Source organism: Synchiropus splendidus, chromosome 17, assembly GCF_027744825.2.
Source record: "Synchiropus splendidus isolate RoL2022-P1 chromosome 17, RoL_Sspl_1.0, whole genome shotgun sequence".
NCBI lineage: Eukaryota > Metazoa > Chordata > Actinopteri > Syngnathiformes > Callionymidae > Synchiropus > Synchiropus splendidus.
This window is the reverse complement of record NC_071350.1, coordinates 14,741,807-14,765,180: the sequence shown is the minus strand read 5'-3', so window position 1 is coordinate 14,765,180 and position 23,374 is coordinate 14,741,807. Positions and strand designations below refer to the sequence as shown.

General features: G+C 42.7%; 6 protein-coding genes across 6 annotated transcripts; 4 read left to right on the top strand and 2 right to left on the bottom strand.

The window, feature by feature from the left end:
* The first annotated feature begins 2,022 nt into the window (after positions 1 to 2,022).
* Positions 2,023 to 2,967, top strand: LOC128748078 (odorant receptor 131-2-like). Its single transcript, XM_053846470.1, has one exon. It carries the CDS (start codon positions 2,023 to 2,025, stop codon positions 2,965 to 2,967), a length of 945 nt encoding a protein of 314 aa, XP_053702445.1.
* Positions 2,968 to 5,432: 2,465 nt separating this feature from the next.
* On the bottom strand, positions 5,433 to 6,329 carry LOC128748077 (odorant receptor 131-2-like). Its single transcript, XM_053846469.1, has one exon. The coding sequence runs from the start codon at positions 6,174 to 6,176 to the stop codon at positions 5,433 to 5,435; it is 744 nt and encodes a 247-aa protein (XP_053702444.1). The 5' UTR covers positions 6,177 to 6,329.
* Positions 6,330 to 9,502: 3,173 nt separating this feature from the next.
* On the top strand, positions 9,503 to 10,447 carry LOC128748076 (odorant receptor 131-2-like). Its single transcript, XM_053846467.1, has one exon. The coding sequence runs from the start codon at positions 9,503 to 9,505 to the stop codon at positions 10,445 to 10,447; it is 945 nt and encodes a 314-aa protein (XP_053702442.1).
* Positions 10,448 to 12,906: 2,459 nt separating this feature from the next.
* LOC128748075 (odorant receptor 131-2-like) lies at positions 12,907 to 13,803 on the bottom strand. The gene has a single exon (XM_053846466.1). The coding sequence runs from the start codon at positions 13,648 to 13,650 to the stop codon at positions 12,907 to 12,909; it is 744 nt and encodes a 247-aa protein (XP_053702441.1). The 5' UTR covers positions 13,651 to 13,803.
* Positions 13,804 to 16,976: 3,173 nt separating this feature from the next.
* On the top strand, positions 16,977 to 17,921 carry LOC128748074 (odorant receptor 131-2-like). Its single transcript, XM_053846465.1, has one exon. The coding sequence runs from the start codon at positions 16,977 to 16,979 to the stop codon at positions 17,919 to 17,921; it is 945 nt and encodes a 314-aa protein (XP_053702440.1).
* Positions 17,922 to 21,507: 3,586 nt separating this feature from the next.
* Positions 21,508 to 22,449, top strand: LOC128748073 (odorant receptor 131-2-like). The gene has a single exon (XM_053846464.1). The coding sequence runs from the start codon at positions 21,508 to 21,510 to the stop codon at positions 22,447 to 22,449; it is 942 nt and encodes a 313-aa protein (XP_053702439.1).
* The last annotated feature ends 925 nt before the right edge of the window (positions 22,450 to 23,374 follow it).

Here is a 23,374-nt window from a genome sequence, read left to right as displayed (position 1 = left end):
ATACATTTGGTTTCCATTCATAATTTTTGTGTAATTTTGTTGTGTGCACACAAGTATTAAACTAAAGATATTTAAAAATATTTCATTCATTCGGCTCTTGGGTGTGTTATTTTAGTGTTCCCTTTATTTTTTTAGTGTTTTTTTTGATTGCAACATGGATCTTGCCTTTGATGCTCTCTTAATGATATTTGAAGCAGTTGTGACTGTATACCCAATTATCAGGCAAGTTGTATTCATTTGTTTTTTTTAATTTGTATTATTTAGAAGTACACTTGCCCCATTCAATCCAAAATATACCTAAAAGCTGAAGTTACGTTGAAATTAGATTTTGGCAGAAATTTCTTGTCACCTTACTTCTTTATTCTCAGCCGTCAACACAAGAATAATAAACTTCTCAAAATGTACAAATAAATATTCTTGATTCTAACGATAAAAAACAAGATACTGACCAATATATCCACATTTTCTTCTGGATAATGGCTATAAGCCTTCCGTTCATGGAGTCTGTTGACAATTTGTGGCGCAGCACAGCCCCCCAGACACCTGTCAGAGGGTTGTACCGTTTTCCTGCCCTGTAATCTCCTGTCTAAGAGGGGCCCGCCAGTCCTCAATGGTCTTTATGTCAGGGATTTTTCTTTAAGGCCTTCTCTGGCTGGAAGCCACAGGGTGCATTGGAGTGCATTGATGCATGCGATGGAGCATTGTTCAGCATGAGACTCGCAGTCCTCTTGACAACTTTGTCCTGTAAAACTGGCAGTATCTTGATCAACTTTAATAAGACCTTCTGCATCCGATGAAAAACGTTTTAAAAAACATTTTTGAAAATTCAGTCAATTTTGTCAGAGGAACAGAAGCTGCCATATAAGTATACATACCTTGCTGTTGAGTATTGTTCTCCTTCAGTCACGTCTTCCTTTGTTAGACAAATACACATGACCTGATTCGCTGAAATCCAAGAGGCACTCGGGTTTATGCTGCTTGGATTATGCATGAAACTCTAAGGTCAAAATACCCACTTGCCTAATAATTAAGATCAATGTACCAGGAGATCACTACACTATGTTGAGATCTGAGTGTCTGAAGCTGCTCTGAGTCCACAGCAGAGATGAGAAAGAAGAACATAGCGGGACGTCTCGCGAAACACTTGTTGAGGGTGAACAGAATGATGGCATTAATCGTTAGCAGCACAACACACGGCACACCAGTGAAAACAGAGACAGGATTCGCTCCAGCTCTGACTGACGCTGCACAGTCATACAATATGCATCTTCAGGATCAGGGAAAGAACCATCAACAACAACATTGCCGTACATTTTGCCCAGGTGGCTCAGAGTACCCTGCTGCTGCACATGATCCAGCTGGTGCTCGGTCTCTCCTCCACCATATCCCTTCCTGTGTCCGTAGCTCTCTTTCAAGTGGTGAGCTGGATCTGTTTTGTACATGTGATGAATGTCACATATGTGTTGATTGCCCATGAGTGGCTCCAGGAGCAACAGGTGGTCTCATGGATGAACAAAGGGTGTTATGGGATATCCTGAATCTCTGGAAGACTCAGAGCAGAGGTGTACACTGATACTACCTAAAGAACCAAATCCCAGGAACAGCACACGATGAAGATCTGCCATCTTGAAGCATAAGCCAAAGATATGCACAAGCTCTGGTGGGCAGAATAGCTTTTATCGCGTTGTCCAGTTGAAGGCCGAGCGCATTCCATCCTGGAGCGGTGAAGCCCGCAGAGTACCCTCGGCCAAGTACTTTGTTTATCTGGTATTACGACTCTTTGAGGTGGTTTACTCCCTCTGTCACTCAACTGGTTTCCAAGTGGACACCTCAACCCTCCTCCTGGATCTCCATCTTAAATAGGAGCTCCAGAGCTGCTGACCTGATCCTCCTTCATGGAGGAGACTCAGCAGGTTCCAGCTGAGTCTTCGACAGGGAAGGTGACTTCATCATCATGTATCATTGTCTTTCTTCCTCAGCAATAGATGTTGGAGGTTCTTCCTCTGATCCTGCAGATGTATCATGGTGTCCAACAGCAGTGTGGCTGTGCAGCGTCAGTCAGAGCTGGAGCGATTAGTGCTGTCTGTATTCACCAGTGTGCCATGTGTTGTGCTGCTATCTTTTAATGTCATCATTCTGTTCACCCTGAGGAGTAGACAAGTGTTTCGGGAGACGTCCCGCTATGTTCTTCTGACTAACCTTCTTGTTGCAGACACTCTCTACTTGTTGGTCAGTCTGGTTCTGTACATTCTGGCTAACTGCAGAGTTTTCTTAACATATCCTGTGTGTGGCACATTAATCCTGTATACTTTTCTAACAGAGAGCATCTTTCCTCTCACACTGGCTGAGATGTCTGTAGAGAGATATGTGGCTGTGTGTTTTCCTCTCAGACACTCCTCCATCGTCACCATGAGATCCACAGCAGCAGCCATCGCTCTAGTGTGGGCTTTCTCTTTTGTCAATGTTCTGATCCGTGTTGTGCTGATGTGTCAGTTTCCATTTGAAGAACTGGACAGTCTGGAGATGAATGCAAATTGTAACAGATTCGTAGCACTGTTGACTCCAGTTGCTGCTGAATACGATCGTGTATACAACATCTTTGTGTTTTCTGTCTCAGGTTTAATAATAATGTTTAGCTTTATTGCAGTGATGATCACAGCCAGGTCGACTTCAACTGACAGAAATTCTGCCCGGAAGGCTCGGAGTACTGTGCTGCTGCACATGATCCAGCTGGGGCTCGGTCTGTCCCCCAGAATATCCCTTCCTGTGTCCGTAGTTCTTTTTCAAGTGATGAGCTGGATCAATTACGTACGTCTCATGAATGTCACATATGTGTTGATTATGCTTCTACCCAGAGGTTTGAGTCCTCTCATCTATGGCCTCAGGGATCAGGCCATCAGACCCATCCTCCTGTCGAATCTCTGCTGTGGACTCACACTGAGTGTAAAGAATCAGATCTCATCATAGTCCTGATCCATAACTTGTGTCAGCTGAACACTGATCTCTTCAGCTTCGCCTGTTATGATGTGTGATATTGTCATCATTTTATCTGTCATTTATGAAAGAACATCAGCTTCAGTTCTCAGTCAGACAACGTCAACAGCCTGATGCCTGAACAGTGCTCCACTGCAAGGAACTCTTTATTTATGTATCTTTTATGACTGTCACATTACAGTGCGGATTAACAGAAGAGATTCTGTCACATGTCTTCTGTGCTTCAGAGCAAAGACAGCTCTTGGCGCAGAGGCCAGAGACTTATCTGGTGCGCCATCTGCTGGAGCAGCGCTGACAGTCACGTGCGCTCTCCGTTTGTGTATTCTTGGTTCTTTCTTTAAAATATGACGAATACACCAGTGATTGTTTAATCAAAGCAGGACATTAATAGAATTAAAATTCAATAAATCAATGAAAAAAAAGTGTATTTCTTCATTTTTTTTTGTTATCATGAGACATGCTACTTGCAAGTGAGTCCATCAAACAGCAATATGTGCACAGTGCAACTTTCAAATGTATTAGATACTGAAGCAGACTGGAAAATTTGAGTCCCTTCCTTTAAACATGTGGAACTGAAAGAAAGCTAAGCGCATATAATATTTACACTGAATAAAATACATGAATTATAAAATACTGCTGCGGGTGGCTGCCACCCTCTGTGTGTGTCCACGTGCACTGTGGCTCGGCATGCGCTCAGCACACCATGCTGTCTAGTCACGTCTCGAGGGAGGAGAGACACAATAGCCAGATCTTGTTCATTTTAAAGTGCAACTAGTCAAGGGGGCCACAACAAAGAGGCTGAAGAGTCACCCTGAACTTGGTTGATGGGACTATATGAGGCCCAGCTGACATCATCACAGAGCGCCAAACCACCGGCAAAGCTTGTTTGGGCTCATCAGAACTGGAGCTAAATCTGGGTAGTCGGAGCATCTATAGCCCATTTCTCGGCACTCAAGTTCATAATATCATGTCTCCACCATATTCAATGAGATTCCCTAAAAGTTTTGCATTTCTTTCTCACTTTAAACAAGAGCTTTCCCCAAACTTGATCTTCTTAGTGTTATTCTACCTTTTTTTGGTCACTGAAAACACCTCGAGGCTCACCACCAAAGAAACCCCTTTTAACTTGCGAAAATATTTAGCTACTGACCCTCGACTATTTCCACATGCTATTTGCAGAAAATGCATCTGTTTAAAAATGTCTCCAGAAAGGGGAGGGCAATATGCCAAAACATGCCATGATTTATGAATTGATTTTGAATCGATGTTTCGATTTTATCAAAGTTTCACATGTATTATTGAGACTTTTACTGGCAAGTTTCTGGTCAGTGTTGGTCCTAAAAGGAAAAATGAAAAATGTGACAATTTAAGCCAAATAACTTTATTCTTCTAGTGATGGGAATTTGCAGAATCTTTTCCGTTCTTTCCCTCAGCTTGCTTGATAATTACAGCACACCTGGCAAGTTCTTGCTGAACAATGGTTGAAAAACGCTCTTAGCTTCTGATTCACTTTTTTGAGAGATGTCATCTTTAATTCAGTCTACTGACTATTAGTTGCGGCACTGAATACCTCAGACACTGGAGGTCACTACAAATCATTGATGAAATCTGGAAGTTTGATCAGGCATTTTACAGACCGCTTCAGATCAAAATTACTCATTGGATGGATACAGAATACCGACCGGAATGATTCTAGATTATACATTAGACAAAATGAGGTTATGAAGAAAGTCTTTATTTTGTCTTGTAAAAGTAAAAACTGATTGTTTGTTTCTTTTTTGAACTGTTGTTAAACCGAGCAGGATAGACCAGTGAGTGCATAAAATGACTTATTAACAACAAGCGAAACAAGAACAAGATGAACATTAGTGAGAAATGTAAAACACGCAGTTAAAATACTAGGCAGGTAGAAAGGCCATCTGACCTGCAACAGCAGGACTGAAGCTGTTGCTGTTTTAACAATGACTGACACAAACAAACAAGATATTATGGAGCATGACCGTTGAAGCCCGGAGGCCAGAGTTCAGTCGACCTGCTGCATCTCCTCCATGATTAAACTTTTGGCTCAAGTTGATCAGTCATAACTGCTGTATATAATCGACATTTGATCAGTTACATGGATACTTTGCTGTTCAAACTACAACTACTACCACCAGAAATAATAATAATGATTATTGGCAAATTCAAACTGCTCAGTATTATGTTTTATTATTTCCACCTTGGAAAATGTGAAGGATAATGTGAAGCTTGACCATGCTGCAGGTGTCTGTACAGAGTGGGTGTGGCACTCCTCACACAGATGGCAGGCTGGAGTTGCACCAGAAAATGCACAAAGCGAACCATATCGCGTTAATATTGCAATATATATTGCAACAGGAAGCAAAATAAGCTGCCATGACAGTTTTTTAAAACACCATCCAGCCCTTTGCAGATCACTACTACGATGAGATCTGAGTCTTTGCAGCTAGTTTGACTCCACAGCAGAGATTAGACAAGAGAACGGGTCTGATGGTCTGGTCTCTGAGACCATAGATGAGGGAGCTTAGACATCTGGGGAGAAGAACAACCAACACATACATGACATTCATCATCCGGACAAAACTGATCCAGCTCATCACTTGAAAAAGAAACACTGAGACAGGATTGAATATTCTGGAGGTGAGACTGAGCACCAGCTGGATCATGTGCAGCAGCAGAGTATTCTGAGCTTTCCGGGCTGATCTCTTGTTAGTTGAGGCCGACCTGGCTGCAAATAAAATTGCGATAAAACTAGAAATAACCACAAAACCTGCTGCAGCAAACACTAAGATGTTAAATGCTTGATCATACACAGCAGCCGCTGGAATCAGAAACATAACAAATGTGTCGCAAACTCTGGACATTTGTAAGGTTTTCAGTTCTTCAAATGGAAACTCATTAATTAATGCTACACGGATCATTACATTGACAAAAGAGAAAGCCCACACTAGAGCGATGGCTGCTGCTGTGGATCTCATGGTGACGATGGAGGAGTGTCTGAGAGGAAAACACACAGCCACATATCTCTCTATAGACATCACAGCCAGCGTGAGAGGAGGAACGCTTTGAGCAAGGGCTGTGGACAGAATCAGAACTCCACACACAGGATAGGACAGAAAAACTCTGCAATTGGCCAAGATGTACACCACCTGACTCAGAAGCATGTAGGTGGAATCAGAAATGAGAAGGTTAGTCAGAAGAACATAGCGGGACGTCTCCCGAAACACTTGTTTACTCCTCAGGGTGAACAGAATGATGGCATTAATAGTTAGCAGGGCAGCACACGGCACACCAGTGAAAACAGAGACCAGGATTCGCTCCAGCTCTGACTGACGCTGCACAGCCACACTGCTGTTAGACACCATGATGCAGGATCAGAGGAAGAACCTTCAACATCTATTGCTGATGAAGAAAGACAATGACACATGATGATGAAGTCACCTTCCCTGTTGAAGAGTCAGCTGGAACCTGCTGCGTCTCCTCCATGAGGGAGGATCAGGTCAGCAGCTCTGGAGCTCCTATTTAAGATGGAGATCCAGGAGGTGGGTTCAGGTGTCCACTTGGAAACCAGTTGAGTGACAGACACAGTGGGAGTAAACCACCATGCTCTGAGAGCTTGTTTTCTGAATCAGAATCAGAATCAGAATCAGAATCAAATTTATTGCCATGGTCAGTGGGGAGCCCACTGACTAGGAAAGTGCCTTGGAATAAAGTGCAACAAAAAACAAATAAAATAAAATAAAATAAAATAAATAGAATAACATAACAACAAGGCTGTTCACGAATTTAACAGTCTGACGGCCAATGGAAATCTGGGTGATTAAACACCAGAGAATACAATTGTTGATGTTTTCCAAAACATAATGCAACCAAAGTTGATGAAATATCGAAGAGAGGTTCCTGTTTTAGTTCAGTATTATTGTAAAAAGCATGTTCCTTATTCTTTATCATGTCACTTTGTCATACCAAGTAATCACACCATTGAGAAATCTAACCGGCGACTTGGGAAGCAACATAGACTGACAATGAATTTCATTTAGCAAGACACCACCAGTGAAGGAGGCTCTACAGTCACAGACCGCTTCTCAGTTCCTCTGCTTTCGGGCTGAAGTTTTGGTCAGTTTTAAATGCAGCAGAGGTGGTAGAGTCAAGATTTGCACCCTGGCAGAAAAAAAAGAAGTAGAAGGAGACCCATGGTGAAACCACATTCTGGTGTGGTTTGGCCCTCTGGTTCCTACCAATGCAAGACAATGCCAGACCTCATGTGGCTGGAGTACAGTTCCTGCAAGGTGTTGATGCTATGGATGCGCCCAGCCGTGAATCCAATGGAGCCACATTGCACACCAGACTGTCCAGGAGTTGGTCCAGGTCTGGGAGCACATCGTCTGCCACCTCATCAGGAGCAAGCCCAGTTCATACAGGCATGTGGAGTCCATACACACTGCTGAGCCTCATATTGACTTGTTTTAGTTTTTTTCCACTTTAATTTTGAGTGTGACTCCAAATTCACACCTCCATGGGTTAATACATTTGGTTTCCATTCATAATTTTTGTGTAATTTTGTTGTGTGCACACAAGTATTAAACTAAAGATATTTAAAAATATTTCATTCATTCGGCTCTTGGGTGTGTTATTTTAGTGTTCCCTTTATTTTTTTAGTGTTTTTTTTGATTGCAACATGGATCTTGCCTTTGATGCTCTCTTAATGATATTTGAAGCAGTTGTGACTGTATACCCAATTATCAGGCAAGTTGTATTCATTTGTTTTTTTTAATTTGTATTATTTAGAAGTACACTTGCCCCATTCAATCCAAAATATACCTAAAAGCTGAAGTTACGTTGAAATTAGATTTTGGCAGAAATTTCTTGTCACCTTACTTCTTTATTCTCAGCCGTCAACACAAGAATAATAAACTTTTCTTCTGGATAATGGCTATAAGCCTTCCGTTCATGGAGTCTGTTGACAATTTGTGGCGCAGCACAGCCCCCCAGACACCTGTCAGAGGGTTGTACCGTTTTCCTGCCCTGTAATCTCCTGTCTAAGAGGGGCCGACCAGTCCTCAATGGTCTTTATGTCAGGGATTTTTCTTTAAGGCCTTCTCTGGCTGGAAGCCACAGGGTGCATTGGAGTGCATTGATGCATGCGATGGAGCATTGTTCAGCATGAGACTCGCAGTCCTCTTGAAAGCTGACAACTTTGTCCTGTAAAACTGGCAGTATCTTGATCAACTTTAATAAGACCTTCTGCATCCGATGAAAAATGTTTTAAAAAACATTTTTGAAAATTCAGAGTCAGTGGAATCATTTTTGGTCAATTTTGTCAGAGGAACAGAAGCTGCCATATAAGTATACATACCTTGCTGTTGAGTATTGTTCTCCTTCAGTCACGTCTTCCTTTGTTAGACAAATACACATGACCTGATTCGCTGAAATCCAAGAGGCACTCGGGTTTATGCTGCTTGGATTATGCATGAAACTCTAAGGTCAAAATACCCACTTGCCTAATAATTAAGATCAATGTAACAGGAGATCACTACACTATGTTGAGATCTGAGTGTCTGAAGCTGCTCTGAGTCCACAGCAGAGATGAGAAAGAAGAACATAGCGGGACGTCTCGTGAAACACTTGTTGAGGGTGAACAGAATGATGGCATTAATGGTTAGCAGCACAACACACGGCACACCAGTGAAAACAGAGACAGGATTCGCTCCATCTCTGACTGACGCTGCACAGCCACACAATATGCATCTTCAGGATCAGGGAAAGAACCATCAACAACAACATTGCTGATGAAGAATGACAGATAAACTGGATGATGGAGTCACCCTCCAAGATGAAGCCTCCTGTTTTATTTCAATATTTTTCTAAATGTTGTTGCTCGTATCATTAAGAACAACAATATTTATTTCTAGTCCAGTAGCAGTGATGATCATAGCCAGGATCAACAGACGTACATTTTGCCCAGGTGGCTCAGAGTACCCTGCTGCTGCACATGATCCAGCTGGTGCTCGGTCTCTCCTCCACCATATCCCTTCCTGTGTCCGTAGCTCTCTTTCAAGTGGTGAGCTGGATCTGTTTTGTACATGTGATGAATGTCACATATGTGTTGATTGCCCATGAGTGGCTCCAGGAGCAACAGGTGGTCTCATGGATGAACAAAGGGTGTTATGGGATATCCTGAATCTCTGGAACACTCAGACCAGAGGTACCCTCGGCCAAGTACTTTGTTTATCTGGTATTATGACTCTTTGAGGTGTTTTTCTCCCTCTGTCACTCAACTGGTTTCCAAGTGGACACCTCAACCCTCCTCCTGGATCTCCATCTTAAATAGGAGCTCCAGAGCTGCTGACCTGATCCTCCCTCACGGAGGAGACGCAGCAGGTTCCAGCTGACTCTTCGACAGGGAAGGTGACTTCATCATCATGTGTCATTGTCTTTCTTCCTCAGCAATAGATGTTGAATGTTCTTCCTCTGATCCTGCAGATGTATCATGGTGTCCAACAGCAGTGTGGCTGTGCAGCGTCAGTCAGAGCTGGAGCGAATCATGGTCTCTGTTTTCACTGGTGTGCCATGTGTTGTGCTGCTAACCATTAATGCCATCATTCTGTTCACCCTGAGGAGTAGACAAGTGTTTCGGGAGACGTCCCGCTATGTTCTTCTGACTAACCTTCTTGTTGCAGACTCTCTCTACTTGTTGGTCAGTCAGGTTCTGTACATCTTTGCTAACAGCAGAGTTCTCTTGTCATATCCTGTTTGTGGCACATTAATCCTCTATGCCATGCTGACAGAGAGCATCTTTCCTCTCACACTGGCTGAGATGTCTATAGAGAGATATGTGGCTGTGTGTTTTCCTCTCAGACACTCCTCCATCGTCACCATGAGATCCACAGCAGCAGCCATCGCTGTAGTGTGGGCTTTCTCTTGTGTCAATGTTCTGATCTGTGTTGTGCTGATGTGTCAGTTTCCATTTGAAGAACTGGACAGTCTGGAGATGAATGCAAATTGTAACAGATTCGTAGCACTGTTGACTCCAGTTGCTGCTGAATACGATCGTGTATACAACATTTTTGTGTTTTCTTTCTCAGGTTTAATAATAATGTTTAGCTTTATTGCAGTGATGATCACAGCCAGGTCGACTTCAACTGACAGAAATTCTGCCCGGAAGGCTCGGAGTACTGTGCTGCTGCACATGATCCAGCTGGGGCTTGGTCTGTCCCCCAGAATATCCCTTCCTGTGTCCGTAGTTCTTTTTCAAGTGATGAGCTGGATCAATTACGTACGTCTCATGAATGTCACATATGTGTTGATTATGCTTCTACCCAGAGGTTTGAGTCCTCTCATCTATGGCCTCAGGGATCAGGCCATCAGACCCATCCTCCTGTCGAATCTCTGCTGTGGACTCACACTGAGTGTAAAGAATCAGATCTCATCATAGTCCTGATCCATAACTTGTGTCAGCTGAACACTGATCTCTTCAGCTTCGCCTGTTATGATGTGTGTTATTGTCATCATTTTATCTGTCATTTATGAAAGAACATCAGCTTCAGTTCTCAGTCAGACAACGTCAACAGCTTGATGCCTGAACAGTGCTCCACTGCAAGGAACTCTTTATTTATGTATCGTTTATGACTGTTACATTACAGTGCGGATTCACAGAAGAGATTCTGTCACATGTCTTCTGTGCTTCAGAGCAAAGACAGCTCTTGGCACAGAGGCCAGAGACTGTTATCTGGTGCGCCATCTGCTGGAGCAGCGCTGACAGTCACGTGCGCTCTCCGTTTGTGTATTCTTGGTTGTTTCTTTAAAATATGACGATTACACCAGTGATTGTTTAATCAAAGCAGAACATTAATAGAATTAAAATTCAATAAATCAATGAAAAAAAAGTGTATTTCTTCATTTTTGTTATCATGAGACGTGCTACTTGCAAGTGAGTACATCAAACAATATGTGCGCAGTGCAACTTTCAAATGTATTAGATACTGAAGCAGACTGGAAAATTTGAGTCCCTTCCTGTATTCATGTGGAACTGAAAGAAAGCTAAGCGCATATAATATTTACATTGAATAAAATACATGAATTATAAAATACTGCTCCAGGTGGCTGCCACGCCCTGTGTGTGTCCACGTGCACTGTGGCTCGGCATGCGCTCAGCACACCATGCTGTCTAGTCACGTCTCGAGGGAGGAGAGACACAATAGCCAGATCTTGTTCATTTTAAAGTGCAACTAGTCAAGGGGGCCACAACAAAGAGGCTGAAGAGTCACCCTGAACTTGGTTGATGGGACTATATGAGGCCCAGCTGACATCATCACAGAGCGCCAAACCACCGGCAAAGCTTGTTTGGGCTCATCAGAACTGGAGCTAAATCTGGGTAGTCGGAGCATCTATAGCCCATTTCTCGGCACTCAAGTTCATAATATCATGTCTCCACCATATTCAATGAGATTCCCTAAAAGTTTTGCATTTCTTTCTCACTTTAAACAAGAGCTTTCCCCAAACTTGATCTTCTTAGTGTTATTCTACCTTTTTTTGGTCACTGAAAACACCTCGAGGCTCACCACCAAAGAAACCCCTTTTAACTTGCGAAAATATTTAGCTACTGACCCTCGACTATTTCCACATGCTATTTGCAGAAAATGCATCTGTTTAAAAATGTCTCCAGAAAGGGGAGGGCAATATGCCAAAACATGCCATGATTTATGAATTGATTTTGAATCGATGTTTCGATTTTATCAAAGTTTCACATGTATTATTGAGACTTTTACTGGCAAGTTTCTGGTCAGTGTTGGTCCTAAAAGGAAAAATGAAAAATGTGACAATTTAAGCCAAATAACTTTATTCTTCTAGTGATGGGAATTTGCAGAATCTTTTCCGTTCTTTCCCTCAGCTTGCTTGATAATTACAGCACACCTGGCAAGTTCTTGCTGAACAATGGTTGAAAAACGCTCTTAGCTTCTGATTCACTTTTTTGAGAGATGTCATCTTTAATTCAGTCTACTGACTATTAGTTGCGGCACTGAATACCTCAGACACTGGAGGTCACTACAAATCATTGATGAAATCTGGAAGTTTGATCAGGCATTTTACAGACGCTTCAGATCAAAATTACTCAATGGATGGATACAGAATACCGACCGGAATGATTCTAGATTATACATTAGACAAAATGAGGTTATGAAGAAAGTCTTTATTTTGTCTTGTAAAAGTAAAAACTGATTGTTTGTTTCTTTTTTGAACTGTTGTTAAACCGAGCAGGATAGACCAGTGAGTGCATAAAATGACTTATTAACAACAAGCGAAACAAGAACAAGATGAACATTAGTGAGAAATGTAAAACACGCAGTTAAAATACTAGGCAGGTAGAAAGGCCATCTGACCTGCAACAGCAGGACTGAAGCTGTTGCTGTTTTAACAATGACTGACACAAACAAACAAGATATTATGGAGCATGACCGTTGAAGCCCGGAGGCCAGAGTTCAGTCGACCTGCTGCATCTCCTCCATGATTAAACTTTTGGCTCAAGTTGATCAGTCATAACTGCTGTATATAATCGACATTTGATCAGTTACATGGATACTTTGCTGTTCAAACTACAACTACTACCACCAGAAATAATAATAATGATTATTGGCAAATTCAAACTGCTCAGTATTATGTTTTATTATTTCCACCTTGGAAAATGTGAAGGATAATGTGAAGCTTGACCATGCTGCAGGTGTCTGTACAGAGTGGGTGTGGCACTCCTCACACAGATGGCAGGCTGGAGTTGCACCAGAAAATGCACAAAGCGAACCATATCGCGTTAATATTGCAATATATATTGCAACAGGAAGCAAAATAAGCTGCCATGACAGTTTTTTAAAACACCATCCAGCCCTTTGCAGATCACTACTACGATGAGATCTGAGTCTTTGCAGCTAGTTTGACTCCACAGCAGAGATTAGACAAGAGAACGGGTCTGATGGTCTGGTCTCTGAGACCATAGATGAGGGAGCTTAGACATCTGGGGAGAAGAACAACCAACACATACATGACATTCATCATCCGGACAAAACTGATCCAGCTCATCACTTGAAAAAGAAACACTGAGACAGGATTGAATATTCTGGAGGTGAGACTGAGCACCAGCTGGATCATGTGCAGCAGCAGAGTATTCTGAGCTTTCCGGGCTGATCTCTTGTTAGTTGAGGCCGACCTGGCTGCAAATAAAATTGCGATAAAACTAGAAATAACCACAAAACCTGCTGCAGCAAACACTAAGATGTTAAATGCTTGATCATACACAGCAGCCGCTGGAATCAGAAACATAACAAATGTGTCGCAAACTCTGGACATTTGTAAGGTTTTCAGTTCTTCAAATGGAAACTCATTAATTAATGCTACACGGATCATTACATTGACAAAAGAGAAAGCCCACACTAGAGCGATGGCTGCTGCTGTGGATCTCATGGTGACGATGGAGGAGTGTCTGAGAGGAAAACACACAGCCACATATCTCTCTATAGACATCACAGCCAGCGTGAGAGGAGGAACGCTTTGAGCAAGGGCTGTGGACAGAATCAGAACTCCACACACAGGATAGGACAGAAAAACTCTGCAATTGGCCAAGATGTACACCACCTGACTCAGAAGCATGTAGGTGGAATCAGAAATGAGAAGGTTAGTCAGAAGAACATAGCGGGACGTCTCCCGAAACACTTGTTTACTCCTCAGGGTGAACAGAATGATGGCATTAATAGTTAGCAGGGCAGCACACGGCACACCAGTGAAAACAGAGACCAGGATTCGCTCCAGCTCTGACTGACGCTGCACAGCCACACTGCTGTTAGACACCATGATGCAGGATCAGAGGAAGAACCTTCAACATCTATTGCTGATGAAGAAAGACAATGACACATGATGATGAAGTCACCTTCCCTGTTGAAGAGTCAGCTGGAACCTGCTGCGTCTCCTCCATGAGGGAGGATCAGGTCAGCAGCTCTGGAGCTCCTATTTAAGATGGAGATCCAGGAGGTGGGTTCAGGTGTCCACTTGGAAACCAGTTGAGTGACAGACACAGTGGGAGTAAACCACCATGCTCTGAGAGCTTGTTTTCTGAATCAGAATCAGAATCAGAATCAGAATCAAATTTATTGCCATGGTCAGTGGGGAGCCCACTGACTAGGAAAGTGCCTTGGAATAAAGTGCAACAAAAAACAAATAAAATAAAATAAAATAAAATAAATAGAATAACATAACAACAAGGCTGTTCACGAATTTAACAGTCTGACGGCCAATGGAAATCTGGGTGATTAAACACCAGAGAATACAATTGTTGATGTTTTCCAAAACATAATGCAACCAAAGTTGATGAAATATCGAAGAGAGGTTCCTGTTTTAGTTCAGTATTATTGTAAAAAGCATGTTCCTTATTCTTTATCATGTCACTTTGTCATACCAAGTAATCACACCATTGAGAAATCTAACCGGCGACTTGGGAAGCAACATAGACTGACAATGAATTTCATTTAGCAAGACACCACCAGTGAAGGAGGCTCTACAGTCACAGACCGCTTCTCAGTTCCTCTGCTTTCGGGCTGAAGTTTTGGTCAGTTTTAAATGCAGCAGAGGTGGTAGAGTCAAGATTTGCACCCTGGCAGAAAAAAAAGAAGTAGAAGGAGACCCATGGTGAAACCACATTCTGGTGTGGTTTGGCCCTCTGGTTCCTACCAATGCAAGACAATGCCAGACCTCATGTGGCTGGAGTACAGTTCCTGCAAGGTGTTGATGCTATGGATGCGCCCAGCCGTGAATCCAATGGAGCCACATTGCACACCAGACTGTCCAGGAGTTGGTCCAGGTCTGGGAGCACATCGTCTGCCACCTCATCAGGAGCAAGCCCAGTTCATACAGGCATGTGGAGTCCATACACACTGCTGAGCCTCATATTGACTTGTTTTAGTTTTTTTCCACTTTAATTTTGAGTGTGACTCCAAATTCACACCTCCATGGGTTAATACATTTGGTTTCCATTCATAATTTTTGTGTAATTTTGTTGTGTGCACACAAGTATTAAACTAAAGATATTTAAAAATATTTCATTCATTCGGCTCTTGGGTGTGTTATTTTAGTGTTCCCTTTATTTTTTTAGTGTTTTTTTTGATTGCAACATGGATCTTGCCTTTGATGCTCTCTTAATGATATTTGAAGCAGTTGTGACTGTATACCCAATTATCAGGCAAGTTGTATTCATTTGTTTTTTTTAATTTGTATTATTTAGAAGTACACTTGCCCCATTCAATCCAAAATATACCTAAAAGCTGAAGTTACGTTGAAATTAGATTTTGGCAGAAATTTCTTGTCACCTTACTTCTTTATTCTCAGCCGTCAACACAAGAATAATAAACTTTTCTTCTGGATAATGGCTATAAGCCTTCCGTTCATGGAGTCTGTTGACAATTTGTGGCGCAGCACAGCCCCCCAGACACCTGTCAGAGGGTTGTACCGTTTTCCTGCCCTGTAATCTCCTGTCTAAGAGGGGCCGACCAGTCCTCAATGGTCTTTATGTCAGGGATTTTTCTTTAAGGCCTTCTCTGGCTGGAAGCCACAGGGTGCATTGGAGTGCATTGATGCATGCGATGGAGCATTGTTCAGCATGAGACTCGCAGTCCTCTTGAAAGCTGACAACTTTGTCCTGTAAAACTGGCAGTATCTTGATCAACTTTAATAAGACCTTCTGCATCCGATGAAAAATGTTTTAAAAAACATTTTTGAAAATTCAGAGTCAGTGGAATCATTTTTGGTCAATTTTGTCAGAGGAACAGAAGCTGCCATATAAGTATACATACCTTGCTGTTGAGTATTGTTCTCCTTCAGTCACGTCTTCCTTTGTTAGACAAATACACATGACCTGATTCGCTGAAATCCAAGAGGCACTCGGGTTTATGCTGCTTGGATTATGCATGAAACTCTAAGGTCAAAATACCCACTTGCCTAATAATTAAGATCAATGTAACAGGAGATCACTACACTATGTTGAGATCTGAGTGTCTGAAGCTGCTCTGAGTCCACAGCAGAGATGAGAAAGAAGAACATAGCGGGACGTCTCGTGAAACACTTGTTGAGGGTGAACAGAATGATGGCATTAATGGTTAGCAGCACAACACACGGCACACCAGTGAAAACAGAGACAGGATTCGCTCCATCTCTGACTGACGCTGCACAGCCACACAATATGCATCTTCAGGATCAGGGAAAGAACCATCAACAACAACATTGCTGATGAAGAATGACAGATAAACTGGATGATGGAGTCACCCTCCAAGATGAAGCCTCCTGTTTTATTTCAATATTTTTCTAAATGTTGTTGCTCGTATCATTAAGAACAACAATATTTATTTCTAGTCCAGTAGCAGTGATGATCATAGCCAGGATCAACAGACGTACATTTTGCCCAGGTGGCTCAGAGTACCCTGCTGCTGCACATGATCCAGCTGGTGCTCGGTCTCTCCTCCACCATATCCCTTCCTGTGTCCGTAGCTCTCTTTCAAGTGGTGAGCTGGATCTGTTTTGTACATGTGATGAATGTCACATATGTGTTGATTGCCCATGAGTGGCTCCAGGAGCAACAGGTGGTCTCATGGATGAACAAAGGGTGTTATGGGATATCCTGAATCTCTGGAACACTCAGACCAGAGGTACCCTCGGCCAAGTACTTTGTTTATCTGGTATTATGACTCTTTGAGGTGTTTTTCTCCCTCTGTCACTCAACTGGTTTCCAAGTGGACACCTCAACCCTCCTCCTGGATCTCCATCTTAAATAGGAGCTCCAGAGCTGCTGACCTGATCCTCCCTCACGGAGGAGACGCAGCAGGTTCCAGCTGACTCTTCGACAGGGAAGGTGACTTCATCATCATGTGTCATTGTCTTTCTTCCTCAGCAATAGATGTTGAATGTTCTTCCTCTGATCCTGCAGATGTATCATGGTGTCCAACAGCAGTGTGGCTGTGCAGCGTCAGTCAGAGCTGGAGCGAATCATGGTCTCTGTTTTCACTGGTGTGCCATGTGTTGTGCTGCTAACCATTAATGCCATCATTCTGTTCACCCTGAGGAGTAGACAAGTGTTTCGGGAGACGTCCCGCTATGTTCTTCTGACTAACCTTCTTGTTGCAGACTCTCTCTACTTGTTGGTCAGTCAGGTTCTGTACATCTTTGCTAACAGCAGAGTTCTCTTGTCATATCCTGTTTGTGGCACATTAATCCTCTATGCCATGCTGACAGAGAGCATCTTTCCTCTCACACTGGCTGAGATGTCTATAGAGAGATATGTGGCTGTGTGTTTTCCTCTCAGACACTCCTCCATCGTCACCATGAGATCCACAGCAGCAGCCATCGCTGTAGTGTGGGCTTTCTCTTGTGTCAATGTTCTGATCTGTGTTGTGCTGATGTGTCAGTTTCCATTTGAAGAACTGGACAGTCTGGAGATGAATGCAAATTGTAACAGATTCGTAGCACTGTTGACTCCAGTTGCTGCTGAATACGATCGTGTATACAACATTTTTGTGTTTTCTTTCTCAGGTTTAATAATAATGTTTAGCTTTATTGCAGTGATGATCACAGCCAGGTCGACTTCAACTGACAGAAATTCTGCCCGGAAGGCTCGGAGTACTGTGCTGCTGCACATGATCCAGCTGGGGCTTGGTCTGTCCCCCAGAATATCCCTTCCTGTGTCCGTAGTTCTTTTTCAAGTGATGAGCTGGATCAATTACGTACGTCTCATGAATGTCACATATGTGTTGATTATGCTTCTACCCAGAGGTTTGAGTCCTCTCATCTATGGCCTCAGGGATCAGGCCATCAGACCCATCCTCCTGTCGAATCTCTGCTGTGGACTCACACTGAGTGTAAAGAATCAGATCTCATCATAGTCCTGATCCATAACTTGTGTCAGCTGAACACTGATCTCTTCAGCTTCGCCTGTTATGATGTGTGTTATTGTCATCATTTTATCTGTCATTTATGAAAGAACATCAGCTTCAGTTCTCAGTCAGACAACGTCAACAGCTTGATGCCTGAACAGTGCTCCACTGCAAGGAACTCTTTATTTATGTATCGTTTATGACTGTTACATTACAGTGCGGATTCACAGAAGAGATTCTGTCACATGTCTTCTGTGCTTCAGAGCAAAGACAGCTCTTGGCACAGAGGCCAGAGACTGTTATCTGGTGCGCCATCTGCTGGAGCAGCGCTGACAGTCACGTGCGCTCTCCGTTTGTGTATTCTTGGTTGTTTCTTTAAAATATGACGATTACACCAGTGATTGTTTAATCAAAGCAGAACATTAATAGAATTAAAATTCAATAAATCAATGAAAAAAAAGTGTATTTCTTCATTTTTGTTATCATGAGACGTGCTACTTGCAAGTGAGTACATCAAACAACAATATGTGCGCAGTGCAACTTTCAAATGTATTAGATACTGAAGCAGACTGGAAAATTTGAGTCCCTTCCTGTATTCATGTGGAACTGAAAGAAAGCTAAGCGCATATAATATTTACATTGAATAAAATACATGAATTATAAAATACTGCTCCAGGTGGCTGCCACGCCCTGTGTGTGTCCACGTGCACTGTGGCTCGGCATGCGCTCAGCACACCATGCTGTCTAGTCACGTCTCGAGGGAGGAGAGACACAATAGCCAGATCTTGTTCATTTTAAAGTGCAACAACAAAGAGGCTGAAGAGTCACCCTGAACTTGGTTGATGGGACTATATGAGGCCCAGCTGACATCATCACAGAGCGCCAAACCACCGGCAAAGCTTGTTTGGGCTCATCAGAACTGGAGCTAAATCTGGGTAGTTGGAGCATCTATAGCCCATTTCTCGGCACTCAAGTTCATAATATCATGTCTCCACCATATTCAATGACATTCCCTAAAAGTTTTGCATTTCTTTCTCACTTTAAACAAGAGTTTTCCCCAAACTTGATCTTCTTAGTGTTATTCTACCTTTTTGTGGTCACTGAAAACACCTCGAGGCTCACCACCAAAGAAACCCCTTTTAACTTGCGAAAATATTTAGCTACTGACACTTGACTATTTCCACATGCTATTTGCAGAAAATGCATCTGTTTAAAAATGTCTCCAGAAAGGGGAGGGCAATATGCCAAAACATGCCATGATTTATTAATTGATTTTGAATCAATGTTTCGATTTTATCAGAGTTTCACATGTATTATTGAGACTTTTACTGGCAAGTTTCTGGTCAGTGTTGGTCCTAAAAGGAAAAAAGAAAAATCTGACAATTTAAGCCAAATAACTTTATTCTTCTAGTGATGGGAATTTGCAGAACAATCTTTTCCGTTCTTTCCCTCAGCTTGCTTCATAATTACAGCACACCTAGCGAGTTCTCGCTGAACACTGGTTGAAAAACGCTCTTAGCTTCTGATTCACTTTTTTGAGTGATGTCATCTTTAATTCAGTCTACTGACTATTAGTTGCTGCACTGAATACCTCAGACACTGGAGGTCACTACAAATCATTGATGAAATCTGGAAGTTTGATCAGGCATTTTACAGACGCTTCAGATCAAAATTACTCAATGGATGGATACAGAATACCGACCGGAATGATTCTAGATTATACATTAGACAAAATGAGGTTATGAAGAAAGTCTTTATTTTGTCTTGTAAAAGTAAAAACTGATTGTTTGTTTCTTTTTTGAACTCTTGTTAATCCAAGCAGGATAGACCAGTGAGTGCGTAAAATGACTTATTAACAACAAGCGAAACAAGAACAAGATGAACATTAGTGAAAAATGTAAAATACGCTGTTAAAATACTAGGCAGGTAGAAAGGCCATCTGACCTGCAACAGCAGGACTGAAGCTGTTGCTGTTTTAACAATGACTGACACAAACAAACAAGATATTATGGAGCATGACCGTTGAAGCTCGGAGGCCAGAGTTCAGTCGACCTGTTGCATCTCCTCCATGATTAAACTTTTGGCTCAAGTTGTTCAGTCATAACTGCTGTATATAATCGACATTTGATCAGTTACATGGATACTTTGCTGTTCAAACTACAACTACTACCACCAGAAATAATAATAATGATTATTGGCAAATTCAAACTGCTCAGTATTATGTTTTATTATTTCCACCTTGGAAAATGTGAAGGATAATGTGAAGCTTGACCATGCTGCAGGTGTCTGTACAGAGTGGGTGTGGCACTCCTCACACAGATGGCAGGCTGGAGTTGCACCAGAAAATGCACAAGGCGAACCATATCGCGTTAATATTGCAATATATATTGCAACAGGAAGCAAAATAAGATGCCATGACAGTTTTTTAGAACATCATACAAGCTCTTTGCAGATCACTGCTAGTCTTTGCGGCTAGTGTGAATCCACAGCAGAGATTAGACAAGAGGTCGGGTCTGATGGTCTGGTCTCTGAGACCATAGATGAGGGAGCTTAGACATCTGGGCAGAAGAACAACCAACACATACATGACATTCATCATCCGGACAAAACTGATCCAGCTCATCACTTGAAAAAGAAACACTGAGACAGGACTGAATATTCTGGAGGTGAGACTGAGCACCAGCTGGATCATGTGCAGCAGCAGAGTATTCTGAGCCTTCTGGGCTGATCTCTTGTTCGTTGAGCCCGACCTGGCTGCAAATAAAATTGCGATAAAACTAGAAACGACCATATTGTTCTCTTTCAGTCACGTCTTCCTTTTTGAGACAAATACACATGACCTGATTTGCTGAAAGGCTCAGAGTACCCTGCTGCTGCACATGATCCAGCTGGTGCTCGGTCTCTCCTCCACCATATCCCTTCCTGTGTCCGATGCTCTCTTTCAAGTGGTGAGCTGGATCTGTTTTGTACGCATGATGAATGTCACCTATGTGTTGATTTTGCTTCTACCCAGAGGTATGAGTCCCCTCATCTCCCACTGGCGTGGAAACTATTCACCAAAAACTACTGAATGCCGTCCTTCCTTTTCTGATATTTTAGCTCTGAGAAGTGAGTGTGAGTGATGAAGACGAAAACATGATGATGAAACCACCATTCGGTATAAAGCCAGAATTGAAGAGAGGACCAACATTGAAAATGGAACATGGTGGAAGGAAAAACAGTAAACAGGTAACATGGAGAATTGCTTTTATCGCGTCGTCCAGTTGAAGGCTTAGCGCATTCCATACTCGACCGGTCAAGCCGCAGAGTCCCCTGGGCCAAGTACTTTGTTTATGTGGTATTACGACTCTTTGAGGTGGTTTACTCCCTCTGTCACTCAACTGGTTTCCAAGTGGACACCTGAACCCTCCTCCTGGATCTCCATCTTAAATAGGAGCTCCAGAGCTGCTGACCTGATCCTCCCTCATGGAGGAGACGCAGCAGGTTCCAGCTGACTCTTCGACAGGGAAGGTGACTTCATCATCATGTGTCATTGTCTTTCTTCATCAGCAATAGATGTTGTTGAAGGTTCTTTCTCTGATCCTGCAGATGTATCATGGTGTCTAACAGCAGTGTGGCTGTGCAGCGTCAGTCAGAGCTGGAGCGAATAGTATTGTCTGTTTTAACCGGTGTGCCATGTGTTGTGCTGCTGTCTTTTAATGTCATTATTCTGTTCACCCTGAGGAGTAGACAAGTGTTTTGGGAGACGTCCCGCTATGTTCTTCTGACTAACCTTCTTGTTGCAGACTCACTCTACTTGTTGGTCAGTCAGGTTCTGTACATCTTCGCTAACAGCAGAGTTTTCTTGTCATACCCTGTGTGTGGCACATTAATCCTCTATGCCATGCTGACAGAGAGCATCTTTCCTCTCACACTGGCTGAGATGTCTATAGAGAGATATGTGGCTGTGTGTTTTCCTCTCAGACACTCCTCCATCGTCACCATGAGATCCACAGCAGCAGCCATCGCTCTAGTGTGGGCTTTCTCCTTTGTCAATGTGCTGATCCGTGTTGTGCTGATGTGTCAGTTTCCATTTGAAGAACTGGACAGTCTGGAGATGCACAGAGTTTGTGACACCTTTGTTGTGCTTTTGACTCCAGTTGCTGCTGAGTATGATCGTGTATACAACATCTTTGTGTTTTCTTTCTCAGGTTTAATAATAATGTTTAGCTTTATTGCAGTGGTGATCACAGCCAGGTCAGCGTCATCTGACAGAAATTCAGCCCGAAAGGCTCAGAGTACTCTGCTGCTGCACATGATCCAGCTGGTGCTCGGTCTGTCCCCCAGAATATCCCTTCCTGTGTCCGTAGCTCTTTTTCAAGTGATGAGCTGGATCAATTACGTACGTCTCATGAATGTCACCTATGTGTTCCTCATACTTCTACCCAGAGGTTTGAGTCCCCTCATCTATGGCCTCAGGGACCAGGCCATCAGACCCATGCTCTTGTCTAATCTTTGCTGTGGACTTAAACTCACTGCAAAGACTCAGCTCTCATGATAATGCTGATGCACAACTTGTGTCCTGGACTCCTGTCGCTGGGTCTTCAACTGTGATCTGAGATATGGTCTTTATTTTGTCGGTCATTGTTGAAATAAAAACTGCCTTTGTTCTCATTCAGACTGTGTCAAAGGCCTGATGGCCAGCCGCGCTAGAGCCCTTATACTGAAAGTGTTTTTCAGAATGTTGCATTGATACATTCAGACAGCACCTAGCACAGGTGATGTAAACAGTCTGCTGCTACGCCATCTGCAGGAGGGACGCTGCCAGTAATGCCTGGTCTTGAGGAAAAACAAACTATAGCAGGCCCACTCTGAGTATTTTCGGTTAGTTCTTTAAAATAATGAATGTTAGCCCTACACCCCATCTTCTATTTCCTCGTTCAAGGCACCGTTGTGAGCCGTCACATGGTGGACCCCAAGTCAGGGAACACATGAGTCGTGGTATAATTAAACAATTGTTTAAAGAAAATAAAAAAATCATCTATTTTAAACCTGCGTTTTGTCATCTATGCTTCTGTTTTTGTTTCATTGACATGATTGCAGAATGCCTTGCTTCCATATCCAATATCTGATCTTTGTGAGTGGAGATTTTTGATAGTGATAGTGAGCATTAACAACTTATGGAGGAGACCTGACGTGCACCACACCTGTAAGACACTTCAGGTGTCACTGTGTCCCATGACTTCAAGATGGACTGACACATTCGAGTGAAACAAACTCTGTGTTTCCAGTGATTCAGCTCTGATTTCCTTTATGCCTTGAGATTTCCTCTGCAAAATATAGTTTTTTAAAACCTAAAACCATTATGGGACACTACTGTGATAAACAGAGGGTTTTCAACAGTCACTAGATGGAGGTGTTTTCATATAAAGACCTTCAAGATCTCACTATAGAACAGAAGGCTGATGCTGCCACCTTTGAGT